General features: G+C 41.8%; 1 protein-coding gene across 1 annotated transcript in view; it reads right to left on the bottom strand.

Annotated features, from left to right (window-relative positions):
- The window catches only part of TCTN2 (tectonic family member 2), a 168,821-nt gene that overhangs the window by 3,244 nt on the left and 146,430 nt on the right, over positions 1–19,147 (bottom strand). The window contains exon 17 of the mRNA XM_053701818.1: positions 15,096–15,184. Within this exon, the coding sequence (XP_053557793.1) occupies positions 15,096–15,184 (89 nt within the window). The remainder of the gene's footprint in view (positions 1–15,095; positions 15,185–19,147) is intronic.

Here is a 19,147-nt window from a genome sequence, read left to right as displayed (position 1 = left end):
GTTTTTTCTTCCAGCTGGGGAGACCATGCACTTAACAAAGTGCTTTTTTATTGGGACATAGATAATCCTCTTGTATGAGTTACACTGGGGCATGTATGAGACTAACATTTAAACTCTTTTAAAAAGAAAGGGTAAAATGTTTTTATTAGGCTTTATTTTCTGACACATATTTACTTGATAAAACAATATAAGTTTCAACTGAAAGTAAGGCTAAATTTTCTATTTCAGCAGTTTATTCATTTCCCCTTTGCTTTAAAATAAAATGATGCAACATTTTAAACTGTCAGGTTTGAAAAAACGGATATTTCTGGTACTCAGTGTACCAGGAAGTGGTGCCTCTCTGTTTCACAGCAATAACTTGAGCTTGGCAGTTGCGGTCTTCATAACGTTTCTGAGGAAAAAGTTGTTTTTCTCCATTTTTGGGTGATCCGGTCTAAATTGGTAGTGGTAAGGCACCTCAGTAATTAAGGTGTGGGGTTGCCTGAGGGGTATTTTAGAAGATTATTTGAAGTTTATTAAATGTTTTTTCTTAACTTTTCTCACATAATTTTAGCTGGGGATCGATCCTAATTTGGGATAAAATTTAAAGGCCTAGATTTGGAGTTCGGCGGTAAAAGGGCTGTTAACGCTCCGCGGGCTTTTTTCTGGCCGCACCATAAATTTAACTCTGGTATCGAGAGTTTAAACAAATGCTGCGTTAGGCTCCAAAAAAGGAGCGTAGAGCATTTTTACCGCAAATGCAACTCTCGATACCAGAGTTGCTTACGGACGCGGCCGGCCTCAAAAACGTGCTCGTGCACGATTCTCCCATAGGAAACAATGGGGCTGTTTGAGCTGAAAAAAAACCTAACACCTGCAAAAAAGCAGCGTTCTGCTCCTAACGCAGCCCCATTGTTTCCTATGGGGAAACACTTCCTACGTCTGCACCTAACACTCTAACATGTACCCCGAGTCTAAACACCCCTAACCTTACACTTATTAACCCCTAATCTGCCGCCCCCGCTATCGCTGACACCTGCATATTTTTTTAAACCCCTAATCTGCCGCAACCTACGTTATCCCTATGTACCCCTAATCTGCTGCCCTAACATCGCCGACCCCTATATTATATTTATTAACCCCTAATCTGCCCCCCTCAACGTCGCCTCCACCTGCCTACACTTATTAACCCCTAATCTGCCGAGCGGACCTGAGCGCTACTATAATAAAGTTATTAACCCCTAATCCGCCTCACTAACCCTATCATAAATAGTATTAACCCCTAATCTGCCCTCCCTAACATCGCCGACACCTACCTTCAATTATTAACCCCTAATCTGCCGAGCGGACCTCACCGCTACTATAATAAATGTATTAACCCCTAAAGCTAAGTCTAACCCTAACACTAACACCCCCCCTAAATTAAATATAATTTTAATCTAACGAAATAAATTAACTCTTATTAAATAACTTATTCCTATTTAAAGCTAAATACTTACCTGTAAAATAAATCCTAATATAGCTACAATATAAATTATAATTATATTGTAGCTATTTTAGGATTAATATTTATTTTACAGGCAACTTTGTAATTATTTTAACCAGGTACAATAGCTATTAAATAGTTATTAACTATTTAATAGTTACCTAGTTAAAATAATAACAAATTTACCTGTAAAATAAATCCTAACCTAAGATATAATTAAACCTAACACTACCCTATCAATAAATTAATTAAATAAACTACCTACAATTACCTACAATTAACCTAACACTACACTATCAATAAATTAATTAAACACAATTGCTACAAATAAATACAATTAAATAAACTAGCTAAAGTACAAAAAATAAAAAAGAACTAAGTTACAAAAAATAATAAAATATTTACAAACATAAGAAAAATATTACAACAATTTTAAACTAATTACACCTACTCTAAGCCCCCTAATAAAATAACAAAGCCCCCCAAAATAAAAAATTCCCTACCCTATTCTAAATTAAAAAAGTTACAAGCTCTTTTACCTTACCAGCCCTGAACAGGGCCCTTTGCGGGGCATGCCCCAAAGAATTCAGCTCTTTTGCCTGGAAAAAAAAAACATACAATACCCCCCCCCCCAACATTACAACCCACCACCCACATACCCCTAATCTAACCCAAACCCCCCTTAAATAAACCTAACACTAAGCCCCTGAAGATCTTCCTACCTTGTCTTCACCATACCAGGTTCACCGATCCGTCCTGGCTCCAACATCTTCATCCAACCCAAGCGGGGGTTGGCGATCCATCATCCGGTGCTGAAGAGGTCCAGAAGAGGCTCCAAAGTCTTCCTCCTATCCGGCAAGAAGAGGACATCCGGACCGGCAAACATCTTCTCCAAGCGGCATCTTCAATCTTCTTCCATCCGGTGCGGAGCGGGTCCATCTTGAAGCAGGCGACGCGGATCCATCCTCTTCTTCCGTTGTCTCCCGACGAATGACGGTTCCTTTAAGGGACGTCATCCAAGATGGCGTCCCTCGAATTCCGATTGGCTGATAGGATTCTATCAGCCAATCGGAATTAAGGTAGGAATTTTCTGATTGGCTGATGGAATCAGCCAATCAGAATCAAGTTCAATCCGATTGGCTGATCCAATCAGCCAATCAGATTGAGCTCGCATTCTATTGGCTGTTCCGGATGGAAGAAGATTGAAGATGCCGCTTGGAGAAGATGTTTGCCGGTCCGGATGTCCTCTTCTTGCCGGATAGGAGGAAGACTTTGGAGCCTCTTCTGGACCTCTTCAGCACCGGATGATGGATCGCCAACCCCCGCTTGGGTTGGATGAAGATGTTGGAGCCAGGACGGATCGGTGAACCTGGTATGGTGAAGACAAGGTAGGAAGATCTTCAGGGGCTTAGTGTTAGGTTTATTTAAGGGGGGTTTGGGTTAGATTAGGGGTATGTGGGTGGTGGGTTGTAATGTTGGGGGGGGGTATGGTATGTTTTTTTTTACAGGCAAAAGAGCTGAAATCCTTGGGGCATGCCCCGCAAAGGGCCCTGTTCAGGGCTGGTAAGGTAAAAGAGCTTGTAACTTTTTTAATTTAGAATAGGGTAGGGAATTTTTATTTTGGGGGGCTTTGTTATTTTATTAGGGGGCTTAGAGTAGGTGTAATTAGTTTAAAATTGTTGTAATATTTTTCTTATGTTTGTAAATATTTTATTATTTGTTGTACTTTAGCTAGTTTATTTAATTGTATTTATTTGTAGCAATTGTGTTTAATTAATTTATTGATAGTGTAGTGTTAGGTTAATTGTAGGTAATTGTAGGTAGTTTATTTAATTAATTTATTGATAGGGTAGTGTTAGGTTTAATTATATCTTAGGTTAGGATTTATTTTACAGGTAAATTTGTTATTATTTTAACTAGGTAACTATTAAATAGTTCTTAACTATTTAATAGCTATTGTACCTGGTTAAAATAATTACCAAGTTGCCTGTAAAATAAATATTAATCCTAAAATAGCTACAATGTAATTATAATTTATATTGTAGCTATATTAGGATTTATTTTACAGGTAAGTATTTAGCTTTAAATAGGAATCATTTATTTAATAAGAGTTAATTAATTTCGTTAGATTAAAATTATATTTAAGTTAGGGGGGTGTTAGTGTTAGGGTTAGACTTAGCTTTAGGGGTTAATCAATTTATTAGAATAGCGGTGAGCTCCGGTCGTCAGATTAGGGGTTAATAATTGAAGTTAGGTGTCGGCGATGTTAGGGAGGGCAGATTAGGGGTTAATACTATTTATGATAGGGTTAGTGAGGCGGGTTAGGGGTTAATAACTTTATTATAGTAGCGCTCAGGTCCGCTCGGCAGATTAGGGGTTAATAAGTGTAGGCAGGTGTCGGCGACGTTGAGGGGGGCAGATTAGGGGTTAATAAATATAATATAGGGGTCGGCGGTGTTAGGGGCAGCAGATTAGGGGTACATAGGGATAACGTAGGTAGCGGCGCTTTGCGGTCGGAAGATTAGGGGTTAATTATTAGGGTTTAGGGGTACATAGGTAGTTTATGGGTGTTAGTGTACTTTAGGGTACAGTAGTTAAGAGCTTTATGAACCGGCGTTAGCCAGAAAGCTCTTAACTCCTGCTATTTTCCTGCGGCTGGAGTTTTGTCGTTAGGGCTCTAACGCTCACTTCAGAAACGACTCTAAATACCGGCGTTAGAAAGATCCCATTGAAAAGATAGGATACGCAAATGGCGTAGGGGGATCTGCGGTATGGAAAAGTCGCGGCTGAAAAGTGAGCGTTAGACCCTTTAATCACTGACTCCAAATACCGGCGGTAGCCTAAAACCAGCGTTAGGAGCCTCTAACGCTGGTTTTGACGGCTACCGCCGAACTCCAAATCTAGGCCAAAGTGTATTTTTTCCTTGGCTTATTTTAACTGAATATTAAAATCTTTGGAACTTATCTGTACAAGTTTATTTACTGTTTCATAACATCTCTGATATGGAGCAAGAGCCTACTCTCATGAATTCATGCTTATATTATTATTATGTTTAGATGCACAAATTGCAGCTCCTATGCAATTTTGTTCTTCATGTGTCAAGAAAACCTTGCAAAATAAAGATGCTGTTAAAATAATACCTCCGCTTTCTCCTGCTGCATCACATGCAGTGCCCTGCGGTTCCTCTTTAACTCCTAGTGGAGTTTATTTAAAAGCAGAAATTGCTGCCCAGGTTTCTTCAGCCATATCTGCGGCATTAGCTGCCATTCCCAGATTACAGGGAAAACGCAAGAGGAAATCTAGAAATTCAAAAAGTAAGGTGCCTGTCCTCAGTTCTGCTTCCCAAGTTGCCCTTTCTCATAAGTCTGATGAGGAAGATACGGGACAGTATAATTCCTTCTTCTGAGACTGAGGTGGTATCCTTCAGATTTAAGCTTGAACACCTTTGTGTATTGTTAAAGGAGGTTTTAGCTACTTTAGATGACTCAGATACCCTGTCATTGTCACTCCTAAGCAATCTAGTAAACGTAATAGTTTCTTTGATGAACCTTCTACTTCGGAGGTTTTTCCTGTGCTGGACCATGCTAGGGAGATTATCTCACAGGAATGGGAGAAACCAGGGGTGTCTTTTTCCTCGTCTCCCATTTTTAAGAAAAGGTTTCCTGTTGAGGACTCCATTAAAGGCCCTTGGTATACTGTACCCAACGTTGAAGGGGCCATTTCCACTCTGGCTAAGAGAACCACTATTCCTATTGAGGATAGCTGCTCTTTTAAGGATCCGATGGACAAGAAGCTGGAGGCTAATTTGAAAAAGATTTATGTTCATCGAGGTCTCCAATGGCAACCTGCGGTGTGTATTGCCACCGTGATTAGTGCGGCATCTTATTGGTTTGACACCTTGTCTGATTCTCTTCAAGTAGAGACTTCCTTGGATGAAATTCAGGATAGGATTAAAGCTCTTAAGTTGTCCAATTCCTTTATTGCAGATACCATTTCACAGGTTCTTAGACGAGGAGCTAAAACTTCTAGTTTCGCTGTCCTAGGCTGCAGGGCGTTATGGTTGAAATCCTGGTCTGCGGACGTTTCCTCTAAAGTCAAGCTTCTGGCGATTCTTTACAAGAGCAAAACCTTGTTTGGACCCGGTTTGGCAGAACTTATCTCTGATACCTCAAGATAAGAAGAATAGGCCTAAAGGACGTTAGAGTAATTTTCATTCCTTTCGTAACTTCAGAGGAAAGCCTTCCCCTTCTTCTTCCAAGCAGGAACAATCCAAGTCTTCTTGGAAACCCAATCAGTCTTGAAACAAGGGGATACAATCAAAGAAACCCGCAGCTGATTCCAAATCAGCATGAAGGGTTTGCCCCGATCCGGGATTGGATCAGGTGGGGGGCAACTTTCTCAGTTCTCTCAAGCCTGGATATGAGATGTCTCAGATCCCTAGACTGTGGGTATAGTATCCCAGGGTTACAAATTGGAATTCAAGACTATTCCTCCCAGAGGCAGATTCCATCTCTCAATATTATCTGCAGACCAGATAAAGAGAGAGGTGTTCTTGAAATGTATACAACATCTTTCCTCCCTGGGAGAGTTAGACCAGTCGTCAAGGGACTCTCTCCCGTGGTGGATTTCTCAGGAACATATGTCTCAGGGCACATGCTTTTGGAGATCTTCCTGGGTGATCGTGACCATGGACGCCAGCCTGCCGGGCTGGGGAGCAGTCTTGAATTTGATAAAAGCTCAGGGCCTTTGGACTCGGGAGGAGTCTGCTCTTCCCATCAACATCTTGGAGTTGAGGGTGATTTACAATGCTCTATTGGCTTGGCCTCAGTTGTCCTCAGCCCAGTTTATCAGGTTCCAGTCAGACAACATAACCTCTGTGGCTTACATCAATCACCAGGGAAGAACTCAGAGTTCCTTAGCCATGAAGGAGGTTAGTCGGATTCTTCAGTGGGCAGAGACCCACAATTGCTGTCTATCTGCCATCCACATTCCAGGCGTAGACAACTGGGAAGCGGATTTTCTGAGCAGACAGACTGTGGGAACTCCATCCAGAGGTGTTTTCCAGCTTAGTCCTCAAATGGGGGGTGCCGCAGTTAGATCTGATGGCTTCCCGTCAGAACGCCAAGCTTCCAAGGTATGGTTCAAGGTCAAGAGATCCGCAGGCCGTTCTGATAGATGCTCTGGCGGTTCCTTGGATTTTCAGGTTGGCATACCTGTTTCCTCTGTTTGCTCTCCTTTCACGAGTCATTGCTCGTATTAAACAGGAGAGGGCATCAGTGATTCTAATAGCCCCTGCGTGGCCTCGCAGGATCTGGTTTGCAGACCTAATGGAGATGTCATCTCTCCCACCTTGGAGACTACCTCTCTGAGGAAGGACCTCATGATTCAGGGTCCCTTCTGAAGCTGATTGCTTGGAGATTGAACGCTTAATTCTGTCTAAGCGTGGTTTTTTCGAGTCGGTCATTGAGACCATAATTTAGGCTTGCAAGCCTGTTACTAGAAAGATTTACCATAAGATATGGCGTAAATATCTTTATTGGTGTGAATCCAAGGGCTACTCTTGGAGTAGAATTAGAATTCCTAGAATTTTATCTTTTCTTCAGGAGGGCCTGGAGAAGGGATTGTCAGTCAGTACCCCGAAGGGTCAGATTTCTGCTTTATCTGTTTTACTACATAATTGTTTGGTGGATGTGCAATCTTTTTTGTCAGGCCTTGGTCAAAATCAGGCCTGTCTTTAAGTCTGTTGCTCTTCCTTGGAGCCTTAACCTTGTTCTTAAAGTTTTACAGCTGACTCAGTTTGAGCTGTTGCATTCCATAGACATTAAGTTGTTATCTTGGAAGGTTTTATTTCTTGTTGCTATCTCTTCTGCTCGAAGCGTCTTGGAACTAAGCTCTGCAGTGTGATTCCCCTTATCTTATTTTTCATGCCGATAAGGTTCTTCATACTAAGTTAGAAACAACCTTAGGAAGGAAACCTAATAGAAATATCAATCAGGAAATTGTTGTTCCCTCTCTGTGTCCTAATTCTTCTTCTTCCAAAGAACGTTTGTTACACAATTTGGATGGTGTACGTGCACTTAAAATCTACTTACAGACGACTAATGATTTTCGCCAGTCCTCTGCCCTCTTTGTCTGTTTCTCTGGGAAACGTAAAGGTCAGAAAGCTACTGCTACTCTTTCTTTTTGGTTACGAAGTATAATTCGTTTGGCTTATGAGACTGCTGGACAGCAGCCTCCTGAGAGAATTACAGCTCATTCCACAAGAGCTGTTTTCTCTTCTTGGGCTTTCAAAAATGAAGCTTCTGTGGAACAAATTTGCAAGGCTGCTATTTGTTCTTCTCTACATACTTTTTCCAAATTTGATACTTTTGCCTCGGCTGAGGCTTCTTTTAGGAGAAAGGTTCTCCAAGCAGTGGTGCCTTCTGTTTATGTATGTATGTATTGGGTATTTGTAAAACGCGGCTAATAGCCTATTTATCTGTGTCCTCTAGCTTGGGAATTGGTTCCCAACAGTAATTACTTAAGCCATGAACTCACCATAGCTTAGGAAAGAAAAACAAAATTTATGCTTACCTGATAAATTTCTTTCTTTCCAGATATGGTGAGTCCACGGCCCCACCCTTTATTTTAAGACAGTTGTTCTTTTAACTATAACCTCAGGCACCCCTCCATTTCCCTTCGGTCACATGACTGGGGGTTGTGGGTAAGGGAGTGATACTTAGCAGTTTAACTGTGGTGCTCTTTGCCTCCTCCTGCTGGCCAGGAGAGATATTCCCAACAGTAATTACTCAAGCCATGGACTCACCATAACCGGAAATAAATACATTTATTATGTTAGCATAATTTTGTTTTGTTTTTTCACATGTTGTCACAACAGAATCAGAGACTCACAATAAGCCTACACAGTGATGGTTGGTGATTTTCAAGGCTGGTGGTGGATTAAACCTCACCCCTGACAACTCTTAAAACTCTGCCCCATTGGCCTTTACCCTGACAAAAAGAGAGCGTGTGGGAGTGCACAAGAAACAAGACCCCTTGTAGTGTAGCCATAAACCAAATCAATGTTGATTTATTTTATATAGGGAAATAGAAAATATTTCTCCCTTCCCCTCAAATTTTGTATGCTTTCAAATACACATGGGTGGAAACTGAATATGGTCCACTGAAAAATCGTAGTCTGCTTGATTTATTATATATTTACACCATAAAAAAAAAACAAATTCTGAATGTTTATTATTTTTTTCAAAATTCTGTCTCTCACCCTTCTCTATCTAACTTTTATTCACTTTTCCATCTTTCTCTTTGTCCTTTACTTTCTTCCTTTTCTTTTTTCTCCAACAGTCTCCTTTGTTTATTGCAGTTCCCCTTTCTATCTTGCAATTTTCACCCCTTCACCCCCATTGTTTCTTTTTCTTTTGTTATCCCACTCTATAACACAAGATGTAGAGCAATGAAATTACACAATTGGGGCTATTAACCTTCTAGCTTTGCTTGCACTGAACCATTAGATGGAGCTGTTCACAATGTTCATTACAGGAGAGCAAGAGACAGAGAATAGTTATGAGAATTGCAATTGAAAGCCAAGGTGCAGAGGTGTCTGAAGTTTAACAAAAAAATAATAACCTGTCTCAAAATAACAGGACGGGCCGTGGACTCGTCGTATCGAAAAAGAAATACATTTATCAGGTAAGTATAAATTTCCTTTTCATTTTCAAGATACGACGAGTCCACGGATTTCATCCTTACTTGTGGGATACAATACCAAAGCTATAGTACACGGATGAAAAGGGAGGGACAAGACAGGGAACCTAAATGGAAGGCACCACTACTTGAAGAACTTTCCTCCTAAAAACAGCCTCAGAAGAGGCAAAGGTATCGAATTTGTAAAATTTGGAAAAAGTGTGAAGAGACGACCAAGTTGCTGCCTTGCAAATCTGTTCAACAGAAGCATCATTTTTGAATGCCCATGAGGAAGCCACAGCCCTAGTGGAATGAGCCGTAATTCGTTCAGGAGGCTGCTGTCCAGCAGTCTCATATGCAAAGCGGATGATACTCTTCAGCCAAAAAGAAAGAGAGGTAGCAGTAGCTTTCTGACCCCTAAGTTTCCCAGAAAAAACAACAAACAATGAAGATGATTGGCGAAAATCCTTAGTCGCCTGTAAATAGAACTTCAAAGTCCGGACCACGTCCAGATTATATAACAAACGCTCCTTCTTAGAAGAAGGATTAGGACAAAAGGAAGGAACAACAATTTCCTGATTAATATTCTTATTTGAAACAACCTTAGGAAGAAAACCAGGACTGGTTCGTAACACAACCTTATCCGAATGGAAAATTGGATAAGGAGGATCACATTGCAACGCCGAAGGCTCAGATGCTCTTCGGGCAGAAGAAATTGCAACCAAAAATAAAACTTTCCAAGATAACAACTTAATATCTGGAATGCATAGGTTCAAACGGAACCCCTTGAAGAACTTTAAGAACCAAATTTAGACTCCAAGGAGGAGTAACAGGTCTAAATACAGAACTGATTCTAGTCAAAGCCTGACAAAAAGATTGTACGTCTGGGACATCTACCAGACGCTTGTGTAACAATACAGATAAGGCAGAGATCTGACCTTTCAAAGAACTCGCGGACAACCCCTTCTCCAATCCTTCTTGGAGAAAGGACAAAATCCTAGGAATCCTAACTCTACTCCAAGAGTAGCCCTTGGATTCACACCAATAAAGATATTTACGCCATATCTTATGTTAAATTTTTCTAGTGACAGGCTTACGCGCCTGGATCAAAGTATCGATAACTGAATCATAAAAACCCACGCTTAGATAAAATTAAGCGTTCAATCTCCAAGCAGTCAGTTGTAGAGAAACTAGATTCGGATGATGGAAGGGTCCCTGAATGAGAAGGTCTTTCCTCAATGGAAGCTTCACGGAGGCTGAGAGGACATAGCCACCAGATCGGCATACCAAGTCCTGCAAGGCCACGCAGGAGCGAGAAGGATCACCGACGCCCTCTCCTGTTTGATACGCGCAATCACCCGGGGAAGAAGAGCAAACGGGGGAAAAACATAAGTCAGTTTGAAGGACCAAGGAACTGCCAAGGCATCGATCAGCTCGGCCTGAGGATCCTTGGACCTGGACCCGTATCTCGGAAGCTTGGCATTCTGACGAGATGCCATGAGATCCAACTCTGGCCTGCCCCATCTGAGTACCAGGCTGGAAAATACCTGCGGATGGAGTTCCCATTCTCCCGGATGAAACGTTTGTCTGCTCAGAAAATCCGCTTCCCAGTTTTCCACTCCTGGGATGTAGATCGCTGACAGATGGCAAGAGTGCAACTCCGCCCACTGTATAATCCTAGCTACCTCTGCCATCGCTAAGGAACTCCTTGTTCCTCCCTGATGATTGATGTAAGCCACCGTCGTGATGTTGTCCGACTGGAACCTGATGAATTGGGCCGAGGACAACTGAGGCCAAGCCTGAAGCGCATTGAAGACGGCTCTCAATTCCAGAATGTTGATTGGAAGGAGAGACTCCACTGGAGTCCAAACACCTTGAGCCCTCAGGGAATTCCAGACTGCTCCCCATCCTAGTAAGCTGGCATCCGTCGTCACTATCACCCAAGAGGGTCTGCGGAAACATGTCCCCTGGGATAGATGATCCAGTGACAACCACCATAGAAGAGAGTCCCTTGTCTCCTGATCTAGAGTTATTTGAGGAGACAAATCGGTATAATCGCCATTCCACTGTCTGAGCATGCTCAGTTGCAGAGGTCGGAGATGAAATCGAGCATACAGAATGATGTCCATTGCTGCCACCATCAATCCGACTACTTCCATGCACTGAGCCACTGATGGCCGAGGATTGTACTGAAGGGCTTGACACGTAGCCATGAGCTTTACCCTCCTGACCTCTATCAGAAATATTTTCATGGAAAGAGAGTCGATTAGAGTTCCCAAGAATGGTACTCTTGTCTATGGAATTAACTAACTCTTTCCCAGATTTACCTTCCACCCGTGGGTTCTCAGGAAGGAAAGGACAAGGTCGGTATGAGACTTTGCCAGCTGGTAAGAGGATGCCTGGATCAGAATATCGTCCAGATACGGCACCACCGCAATTCCCTGCGGTCTTAGAACTGCCAGAAGAGACCCCAGAACCTTTGTAAAAATTCTGGGAGCTGTGGCCAGACCAAAAGGAAGAGCCACAAACTGGAAATGTTTGTCCAGGAAAGCGAATCTCAGAAATTTGTGATAATCTTTGTGGATAGGGACATGAAGATATGCATCCTTTAAATCCACGGTAGTCATAAATTGACCCTCCTGGATCAATGGAAGAATGGTGCGAATAGTCTCCATCTTGAAGGATGGAACTCTGAGAAACTTGTTTAGACTCTTGAGCTCTAAGATAGGTCTGAAGGTTCCCTCCTTTTTTGGAACTACAAACAGATTTGAATAAAATCCCTGTCCCTGTTCCTAAATTGGAACAGGACAGATTACTCACATAGAAGAGAGGTCTTAAAAAGCAGCGTAAGAACGCCTCTCTCTTTATCTGGTCTACAGACAATCGAGAAAGAAGGAATCTTCCTCTGGGAGAAGTGTTTCTGAACTCCAGTTTGTATCCTGAGACACTATATCTATTGCCCAGGGATCCTGAACGTCTCTTATCCAAGTCTGGACGAAGAATGATAGTATGCCCCCTACTAGACCCGGTCCCGGATCGGGGGCCACCCCTTCATGCTGACTTAGGTGCAGCAAAGTTTTTTTGGACTGTATGCCCTTGTTCCAAGTCTGGTTGGGTCTCCACGTGGGCTTGGGTTGAGAATAGCTCCCATCCTGCTTAGCGGAAGATGAAGAGGGAATTCCCTTGAAATTTCGAAAGAAACAAAAATTAATCTCTTTCAAGTCAGGACCAAACAAGGTCTTCCCCTTATAAGGAATAGCCAAAAGCTTAGATTTGGATGACACATCCGCAGACCAAGATTTCAGCCACAAGGCTCTACGCGCTAAGATTGAAAACCCTTAGCTCTTAGCCGCCAATTTTGTAATTTGCAGAGAAGCATCTGTCACAAAAAAATTAGCCAACTTAAGAGCTTTAATTCTATCCTGAATCTCTTCCAAAGAAGTCTCAGTCTTGAAAGATTCTTCCAGGGCATCAAACCAATAGGCCGCCGCAGTTGTAACCGTAACAATGCAGGCCGCTGGCTGCAAGAGCAACCCTTGATGAACATAAAGTTTCTTAAGAAGATCCTCTAACTTCTTATCCATAGGGTTCTTAAATGCACAAATATCCTCAATAGGGATAGTAGTTTGTTTAGCTAATGTGGAAATAGCACCTTCCCCCTTAGGGAACGTCTGCCAAGAATCCCTGATATTATCCGCTATAGGGTACATCTTCCTGACAACGGGAGGAGAGAATGAAATATCCGGCCTCTCCCATTCCTTAGCAATCATTTCCGAAGTTCTTTTGGGAACTGGAAAAATGTCATAATAAGAAGGAACTTCTAGATATCTGTCTAAATTACTCAATTTTTCTGGAGGAACCACAATTGAATCACAGTCGTCCAGTCACTAAAACCTCTCTCAATAACAGGCGGAGGTGTTCCAGCTTAAACCTGAAAGACACTACTTCTGAATCTGTCGGTAGGAGGGCGCTTTCCGATTCAGAAAGTTCACCTTCAGATAGGACCTCCAATTCTGAGCCCTGTGACGGCACATCTGATATCGCCATTAAAGCATCCGAAGTCGTGTTAGCCACGAGGGTGTCCTTCCTTCTGCGTTTGCCTTGCAAGACAGGAAAGGCAGATAACGCTTCTGAAAGTGTAGAAGACATAACAGCAGCTATGTCTTTTAGAGTAATTGCAGTCAAAACTGCTGAGGTACTGGACTGTGCCTGGGCAGGCGTTAGGGGCTGTGACGCTTGGGGAGAAAGAAGCGGCATACTCTGAATCTCATTAGTAGAATCTTGAGAAGCATCCGCTTTTGTTAAAACTTTATCAAAAAACATGTGTTCTCTAAACTGTAATTAATGCCCTCTCAGTACACGAGGGGCAAAAAGTAACAGGAGGTTCCACATTTGCATTCAAACATAATGAACATGTAACATTCACAATATCATCCATGTTAGCAAATAAACAAAACAGACTTGGTCGTGAATTTGCAAACTAATATGACATTAAACACTCTGAAAGAAAAACGTGTAACTATGTCTTTAAATTTGAAGAAACAAAACGTAAAACTGTGCTTTTAAAATATATTAAGCAAGCGACAGTACTCACACTCTAGTTAAACTATACACGGACATAAGAAGAAGGGTATAATGAAAAAGCAAGTCTTATCCCTTTACCACAGGTCCGTTAACTAAGAAGCCTCTGCCGCCTCCACAGCTCTGCTGAGGTGCCTACCTGCCCCCTCGTTAAAACATCCGTTGCCAAAGAAATCTGCCTAAGACCGCTTGCTTTTTAACAGAAACCATGCGGTCTCGGCAGTCAGGGAAGGCTCCGCTCTTTCTTTACCCACGCTCCGTAAGGCACTGTCGGAAGAACACAGCCGCGCGTTTTCCTGAGCGCGGGAGAATAACTCTGCCCTTCGTGGGCGTTAACTAGTCCCAGAGCGTTTTTCACACAGCCGCGATCTGTATGTCGCTGCCTGGATGGCTAAGCACACCATGCGGTCTGATCCCCATACTAAAAAATAAAGACACGCACCTGAACACTCTACAACATAAAACCATGATACTAAAAGCTTATTCCTGTAACTAGGAGCCCAGCGTCTAGCCCACAGTCCATCTGCGCTCTCAAATAAAAATATAAATGTGATCTGAGCGTTTCTACTCGGTCCTCCCCCACCCCATCTTCCCTTAAAAACATTAGAGAAGCCCTGAGGTAACCAACTGTTCACAGGGAGCCATAGGAACAATTTCAGCAGACATTTCTGAGTTAGTGCTGTCCCAGAAGTTAAGAGCTGCACATACCTTGGTGCTGAGCGACAGCATGAACGGTCCCACAGCTATCAAGAAGTCTTCTTACCTCCTTGCCATTCTGTGGAGACATACAGGGCCTTAGTTAGTAATTGCTAAGACCATATTGAAAAGGGCAGCACACAGTATGGTAGGCGCAGTGAAAAATTAATCCCACCAGTTCCCAATGCTTTAAAGCCACCTGTAGCTCTGCTAACAAGAGGCTGACCAGGACCCTGTAATAAAATAGTACTCACTGGCACCATTTAAAAATAAAAAACTCTAGATTGAAGAATCTAAACTAACACCTCACTTTACCTCTTCCTATTTCTAACACAGGCAAAGAGAATGACTGGGTTGGAAGGGAAGGGAGGAGCTATTTATAAGCTCTGCTGTGGTGCTCTTTGCCTCCTCCTGTTGACCAGGAGGCATAATCGCACAAGTAAGGATGAAATCCGTGGACTCGTCTTATCTTGAAAAAGAAAGCAGAGATCTGTAATTTAATTCTAAACCACTACATTTTTAAAATATAATTTTACATTTTTGATATTATGAAGTGCTTCTTTACTACAAGCCAGGCAGGTTTGTTCCTGTGGAACACTAGACAGTTATTAAAGCTTTAGATTTTTAAACATAAAATAACGTGTCAGCTGCACCAAGTGTACTTTTGGTTTACCTGTGTAATACTGTGTTAGTGGGTATGCAAGTTGTTGCCAGCAAACTTCATTCCTCTCACAATCATATTCTGTGTAGTTCAACTGGAATCTGTTGATTAAAAAAAGAGAAGAAGATTAGAAACAAAGTGAAATCAAGTTCTACTAAATTATATAAAAGGGCCATGAAATTAAAAACTAAAGATATTTTCTGATTTAGATCACACAATTTAAAAAAAAAAAAAAAAAAGACAGAAAACGTATCTATTTACTACTATTATTATATTTACCTATTTTTATTGATATCATATGCTAAAACTTGGCTCCTATGCATGAGAACATGCCTAAATAGCTGTGCACGTGTCTAAAACAGCACACGTGTCTAAAACATTATATGGTAGCAGTGTATGCAACAATGTGTAACATTTTTCTATATTGTTCAAGTCACTACACATTTGAGTCTACCGAAATATACTTTAAGGCCGCAGTTTCAAACTGTGGGGCACGTCTCCCCAGGGGATACTAGAGCAAGGGAAAGTGCAGGGTAGTAGCAGTGGGATTGTCTCTTCAGCACTACGGAAGCAACCAAAAAAAGATCTGTAGAAGGAAGGCTGCAGAAGAAGACTACGCGCTTCAAAAAAACATTTGTGAGGCGGCAGGCAGAAAACATTGTTGTGGGGATCAATGCGTTTCATACAGACACACAGGCATAAAAGGAAGTTCTGTGCGTGCTAGAGGCTGTATTTTTTTTTCTAACTCTTACTGCATGAGGTGAAAATGATTTTCATTTAAAAGCTGCATGAAGGCCAAAATGATATGTAAGAGCTGCAAGAGACCAAACATTTACCATTTAATATATGCAAGAGGATAAAGTTAAACAGTTTTCTGTTAAGATCTACAAAGGGGTTTTAAGAGTTGCAAGAGGCCAAAACATTGGCTATTTAATAGCTGCTAAAGAATAAAGTTTAAGATTTTTTTCTATTAAGAGTCACAGACAGTTTCGGGTGTCAAACCCAAAAGAAGACAATATGATAAGGAATATATCAGTGATGCTCCACAATCTTTATGTGTTAAAGGTTCTTGCAAATGACAGCATGCGACCTACAAAACTTCATTAAACACCTGGACACCAAGCATGGGGAGGTAGCAGGAAAACTTGATGCCTTTCAAGGGCAAAAGAAAGTTGTGGAAGATTTCAGCAAATTTAATTTGAAGGTTACCCAAGCTTCATATCATGTTTCATTGCGCATTGCCAATTCAGGTAAACACATATCATTGGAAACACATTAATTATGTCTGCAGCCAAAGAAATGTGTTCTGTAATGATAGGAGAGGAAGGTTAGATAAGCTGGATTCCATCCCCCTCTCTGACAACACTGTATCTCAACAGATCTCAGGGACGGCACATAATGTGAAGGGGCAAGTGCTAGATGGCATCAGGCAAAGACAATTTTATGCAATGCAGATTGATTTATCCACTGATGTGGCCAACTGTGCCTAGATGCTACGGTATGTGCAGTATCTGAAAGACATGGACATTCAAGAAGAGTTTTTATTTTGCCATCTGCGCACACAAGTGTTGAAGACATTTTCAACACATTGAGTGAATTCATGGGAGAGCAATATTTACTGGAAAGGTTGCTGTAGCATTTGCAGTGATGGTACAACATCAATGGCAGGCCATCAAAGTGGTCTCATCATGAGAATTAAAGCGGTAGCTCCAAAAGCTATTTGGGCCCACTGTACCATACAAAGACATCTCTTAGCTGTGAAGATAGTAAATCATCAAACAAGGGCCCTAAATGCCCGTCTTTTCCAAAATTTATGTGACCATATGGGAGCATACTATACACAGCTGCTTCTGTATACAGAAGTCTACTTCTCTGTCACAGGACAGAATTTTATCACAACTGTATGAATTGCTGGAGAAAGTGCTGCTTTTTCTCACAAATATTCAATCCCCACTGAGGAAGCAGATGGAAGATTTTACATGGGTGGCACGGCTGTCTTATCTCTCAGATATCTTTGGGTACCTCAAAGTGCTTAATGCATCTTTGCAGGGGAAGGAGTACAATGTATTTTTGGCACATTAGAGAGTGCTTGCATTTAGAAGTAAGTTGGACCTGTGGCTCACCCGTGTTGAGCAGGGATATATGGACGTTTCCCACCTTGATGGGTGTCATGCAGGAGGCACAGCTTTCAGTGCTTACTATGCAGCTTTTGGTTATTAAACACCTAAGTGGCCTTTGTGAGCAATTCACACTTTATTTTTCTGAGGTGACAATTCAGGATGAGTGGCTTTGCAATCCATTCATGTTCAAGCCAAAAGAAATAAATAAACTGTATATTAAAGATGATGGGGCCTTAACTGAACTAACCAGTAATCAAAAATTGAAAAATTACACATTCCACCATTGGTCATTTTTGGCTGTCTGATGAGAAGGAATTTCCAGGACTCACACAGAAAGCCGTGATGAAACGCTTGCCGTTTGTGTCAATTTTTTCTATGCAAATCAAGCTTTTCTTCTTTGACACACATCAAGAACAAATACCAATTCCACCTTCAGGTGGAGGATGACCTTTGTCTGTTTGTTACAATACAACAACCCCAACTTAGTTTTCTCTGTGCAGCAAGTAATCAATTGCATACTTCCCACTAAGGTAGGAATACATTTATTTAGGTATTTATATGCAAAAGAAATAAATTTTAGCTTTCCTTACACTGCTCTCGCCTTCTCTTTGCTTGAACTGTCATCCAAGTAAAAAACATAAATTGTGCTTACCTGATAATTTAATTTCCTTCTGTATGAGGAGAGTCCACAGCATCCTTCCTTACAGTTGGGAAATACTAAACATGGCCACCAGGAGGAGGCAAAGACACCCGAGCCAAAGGCTTAAATACTCCCCCTACTTCCCTCATATCCCAGTCATTCTGCCAAGGGAACAAGGAACAGTAGGAGAAATATCAGGGTATAAATGGTCCTGGAAGAGAAAAACTAATTTTGGTCCGCCCTTCAGGAAATTAAATTATCAGGTAAGCATAATTTATGTTTTCCTTCTTAATATTAGGGGAGTCCATGGCATCATTCCTTACTGTTGGGAAAACTATACCCAAGCTCTAGAGGACACTGAATGATCACGGGAGGGGTAAAAAGAAGGCTGACCCTAATCTGAGGGCCCCACAGCCTGTAAAACCTTTCTCCCAGCTGAATCAAAAACGTCAAATTTGTAGAACTTTTAAAAAGTGTGTAAGGAGGAACAGGTAGCCGCCTTACAAATCTGATCCATAGAGGCCTCGTTCTTAAAGGCCCAAGAGGAAGCCACCGCTCTAGTGGAATGAGCCGTAATCCTCTGAGGAGGTCTAAGTCCCACTGACTCGTAAGCTAAGCGTATAACACTCCTCAACCAAAAAGATAAGGAAGTCGAAAAGGTTTTCAGACCCTTACGCTTTCCAGAGTAGATAACAAACAAGGAAGAAGTTTGTCTAAAATCCTTAGTAGCTTGAAGATAAAACTTCAAAGCTCGAACCACATCCAGATTATGAAGTAAACGTTCCTTCGAAGAAGAAGGATTAGGGCATAAGGAAAGAACCACAATCTCCTGATTGATGTTACGATCAGACACCACCATAGGTAGAAAACGCAAGCAGGTACGCAGGACGGCCTTATCAGTGTGGAACACTAGATAAGGAGGCTCACATTGCAAGGCAGTTATCTCAGAAACTCTGCAACGCAATAGCCAATAGAAAAAGAACCTTCCAAGACAACAATTTAATGTTAACCGAATGCATAGGCTCACACGGAGTCCGTTGCAAAAACTTAAGAACAAGATTCAAACTCCAAGGTGGAGCGTTAGATCTAAACACAGGTCTGATCCTAATCAGAGCCCTAACGAAAGATTGCATGTCAGGGAGCTCTGCAAGCCTCTTGTGCAGCAAAACAGAAAGGGACGAAATCTGTCCCCTGAGAGAACTGGCAGAAAAGCCCTTCTCCAGACCCTCCTGGAGAAAGGAAAGTATCCTGGCAGTCTTAATCTTATGCCAGACTACACCATCCTCTTAACACCAGAATAAGTA

Source organism: Bombina bombina, chromosome 2 (genome assembly GCF_027579735.1).
Source record: "Bombina bombina isolate aBomBom1 chromosome 2, aBomBom1.pri, whole genome shotgun sequence".
NCBI lineage: Eukaryota > Metazoa > Chordata > Amphibia > Anura > Bombinatoridae > Bombina > Bombina bombina.
This window is presented reverse-complemented; position numbering and strand designations above follow the sequence as displayed.